General features: G+C 45.1%; 1 protein-coding gene across 1 annotated transcript; it reads right to left on the bottom strand.

Moving 5' to 3' along the window:
• Positions 1 to 244: 244 nt before the first annotated feature.
• LOC117170768 lies at positions 245 to 3492 on the bottom strand. Its single transcript, XM_033357806.1, has 3 exons — positions 1419 to 3492; positions 805 to 1353; positions 245 to 687 (listed from the first exon to the last, which is right to left on the bottom strand). Exons 1-3 carry the CDS (start codon positions 3490 to 3492, stop codon positions 245 to 247), a joined length of 3066 nt encoding a protein of 1021 aa, XP_033213697.1.
• Positions 3493 to 3784: the final 292 nt, after the last annotated feature.

Genomic DNA, 3784 nt, shown 5'->3' with positions numbered 1-3784 from the left:
GCGTATACTGATAAATCGGCGAAAACATGCGAGAAAGTCCTCGACAGAAAGACCAGAAGCAACCTCGATATGCACAGCCTTAGTGGCCATGCAAACGAAGACACACGAGATTTCACGTGTTACACGAGATTTCGGCAAGTCTGCCATTTTGGCATGTGGAAATTTCGGTTTTTGACGAATACACGGCACGCACCGGTGTATGACATGTCGAATCTGGTTTCTTCCGTTGAGTATCCAAAATCTCTCACGTCCGGTATAGAGAGTAGATTGGATATTTTTGATTGAAGAGAAGGTCGGATTTTTTCAAACGACCGCCTACTCTAATCAGACCGTTGTCATCAAGGAATGGATTGAGTTCATCGAACTTAGTTTGACTTCTGAACGAACTTGTAGAATTGTTCGAATTCTGCTTTTTATTCGATTTCAGAAGTTTGATTTCGGGGCTAAAACTCTCCCGTTGAATCAGTAGAAGAATGGGAATCTCGGCGTTAGCTATCTCGTCCGGAGATAAATACCGGATACCTCTTCTCGACCTATTCGTCTTCGGAGTCTCAATAGCGTTCTTCCCCTTCATCTTCCAACGAAGTAGGTAAGCAAACGACCGGATGAGAGTACCATACTCTGAAAATCGAGAGTAGATAGTACTACCTGATGCAGCGGTGAATAAAACCAGTCCTTCCTTACAACCTGACAGGTCATTAGAAAGGGATGGCGATCAATGTGGCCAGTTATCATCGGAAAATGCCAACCATTCAGGACCAGATCTTCAAAGGGAATTATTTATCAGATCATTTGGCAACTGACCGCGTGACAATGAATCAGCCGGATTGTCCCCAGAACGGATGTGCCGCCACTCAGCTTCGTCACCCAACGTTCGGATTTCAGCTACTCGATTGCTCTCATATGTTCGCAACAAATGAGGTGCCTTTTTTAACCAGCACAAAACTATCATCGAATCTGACCAGAACATCACCCGCTCGAAAAGGAAAATCAGTTGTTCCCTTGCTTCAACGTACAGTTTTTTAAGAAGAGTGGCACCAGCTAGTTCCAATCGTGGAATAGTCTGATGACTCATCGACGCTATCTCGGACTTACTGCAAGCCAACCTTACAGTAACATTGCCGAGTGAATCTGCAGATCGAACGAAGATACAAGCGCCGTACCCATTCAGAGATGCATAGCAAAATCCGTGTATTTCCGTGGAAACCGGATTACCGCATCGTAAATTTCTGGGTATCGCTATCGATTCCAAACTAGGAAGTTGACCTGCTAAATCAATCCATTTTGTATGGATGTTTTGAAGAAGAGATTCGTCCCAAGTGAGTTTGGCTCTCCAGCAGTCCTGAATTAGGACTTTGGTATAAAGAGTCTCGTTCAGAATCCCAGACGATTCCGAGAGTCTTTTTTAACGGGATTACCTTGAATTCCGCAATCCAAATCGAAAATTCTTTTATCTATGTTATCCAATGCGGAAGGATGGTTAGATGACCATATTCGAATGACGAATCCGCCGCGACTGAGAAGTTCAATCATCTCATCGCGTATTGCCATGATTTCGTCTAAGGAATTTGCGCCTGACAGAAAATCGTCGACGTAGAAATCTCTGCGAAGGAGCTGAGCATCTCTTGGAGAATTGACCTCCTCGTCTGAGGCCAATTGGTGCAATGTTCTAATTGCTAAAAATGGAGCACATGTCACACCGAAAGTCACGACGTTAATGTGAAACGTTCGAATTTTTCCTTCGTGATACCACAGGATTTTTTGGAATTTCCTGTCGTCTGGGTGGACCCAGATCTGCCGGTACATTTTCTCGATGTCCGCAGTTATCACGAAGGGATGCGCACGGAAGCGCAGAGATTGTTGTGGAATAGTTTCCTGGAGAGTCGGCCCAGTCAGCAAGACTTTGTTCAGCGAAGTGCGCGTCGAAGTTTCAGCCGAAGCGTCGAATACGACGCGACACTTCGTGGTTTCGCTTGATTCTTTGATTACCGCGTGATGAGGCATGTAATAACCATCATCAGCGTCGTCTTCGCACGAAGTCATATGGCCTAATTCCAGATAACTATTGATTTCCTTCTCGTACTGAGCTCGGAAATCGGGATTGGCATCGAATTTTCGTTCTAATGCCTTAAAGCGCTGTAAAGCTTGGCGCTTGGATGAACCTAATTCGAACCTTTGAGACTGAAACGGGAGCCTAACTGTGTAACGACCAGAAGCGTCGCGAGTGGTCGTTTCGACGTAGTAATTCTCGCAAGCTACGTTTTCTTGAGCCTTGACTGGCTGATAGTCGATATCCTCGATAGCCATGAATCTTTCCAGCAACTGGTCCAATTTCACGGCATTACAGGAGACTGTATTAAGAGGTTTAGTCGACGATGATCTTCCGGCTACCACCCAACCAAAGGCTGTTTTTTGAAGAGTGATCTGAGAATTATCACTGGTCAATTTGATTTGACCAATCGCCAGAGATGACAATGTTGTCCCTGATACCAGTAAGACATTGATGGGTCTAGGTACGTGAAATTGAGGATCTGCAAGCTTGACATTTTTGGGAATTCCAAATCGTTCTCGAGGAAAAGTTTCGTTTGGCACTCGGTCTGCAATTTTAGGTACAATCAGAAAATTTAATTGATGTTTACTATTATTGTAATTGGAATAAAAAGTAGCGTTAGTGTATTTTTCCGAAACAGTGCTCGCATTGTCAATTGCTCCGATGTTTACAAAGCATTGCTTAGTTGGCAATTTTAAATGATGGAGAAAAGATTGTGTCATTGAATTTGCATTTGAACAAGAATCTAACAACGATCGTGCCATGAAACCCTTCCCTCGATTGGATTGAAAGTTTAGGACCGCAGTGGTCATAAGTTGAGAATCAGAGAGATATGCTTGAGATGAAAATGTTTGACAAGAATTTAGTAATTTTTGTGTTGCCCCAGAAGACACAGCTTCATCAGCGGGCTTAGAAGATGCCGACCCTTTTTGTTTCTTGTTAGTGTGAAGGAAAGTGTGATGATCTCGTCCGCAATCCTTCTTTTTGCACCGAATTTTGCTGGAATAAGGGGCGGGGTGAGCGCCAAGGCAGTTGCGACACAGCTTGTTCGCATAGACAAAGTCCCATTTCTCTTTCATGCTACTTTTTTTGAATTCTTCGCATGAATAGAGCCTATGATTTTGTCCGCACTTCGGACAGGAATTGTTCGATGAAGTCGACGTAGTGACTAGAGATCGGGCAGTGGGCTTGGACATTTTCGCTGGGGGAGCTGAATTCTTACCTCCAGGCCGCTTGTTGGGATGCGTCACACTGGGAGCTTTGTCTATCTCCCGTTGTTTGAAAACGGAATTTTGAATGAAGGTATACAACTGCTCTAACTTGGGATACCTATCACTGGATACTTGCTCTATCCATTTTTCGAGGATCTCTTTTGGCAAGCATCTCTCCAGAATTCGCACAACAACCTCCTCACCGATTGTGATTTCCATCGCCTTCAGCATGCTGACATGCTGGCGGACGGTGTACATCAGTCCAGCGGTGGTGTCAGTTGTAGGCTTCGGGTGGGGCGCTAAATTTAACAGCGCGTCAAAGTGTTCATTCACTATCACGCGGCGTTGGTCGTAAGCCTTGCACAAAGCTTCCTAAGCCGCGGGATAGTTTCGATCGGAGGGACTGCGACAAAACTCGTTGATGACCTGCAGGGTCAGTCCCGAAACCGCGTTTTTAAGCTGACTCAGCTTAACGACTCCCGATAACCCCGGGCGTCATGGATCATCGCTTCGAAAGTGGCCT

The sequence above is a fragment of the Belonocnema kinseyi genome, chromosome 4 (genome assembly GCF_010883055.1).
Source record: "Belonocnema kinseyi isolate 2016_QV_RU_SX_M_011 chromosome 4, B_treatae_v1, whole genome shotgun sequence".
NCBI classification, from domain to species: Eukaryota; Metazoa; Arthropoda; class Insecta; order Hymenoptera; family Cynipidae; genus Belonocnema; species Belonocnema kinseyi.
This window is presented reverse-complemented; position numbering and strand designations above follow the sequence as displayed.

Bases quoted from the DNA above. Each gene is read 5' to 3' on its own strand.
- LOC117170768 (XM_033357806.1), bottom strand. From the start codon at position 3,492: ATGCTGAAGGCGATGGAAATCACAATCGGTGAGGAGGTTGTTGTGCGA. The intron at 1,354-1,418 runs GTAATCCCGTTA...TTTATACCAAAG, and splicing joins TTTGGATTGCGGAATTCAAG to TCCTAATTCAGGACTGCTGG. The intron at 688-804 runs GTCAGTTGCCAA...ATGACCTGTCAG, and splicing joins GGCTGATTCATTGTCACGCG to GTTGTAAGGAAGGACTGGTT.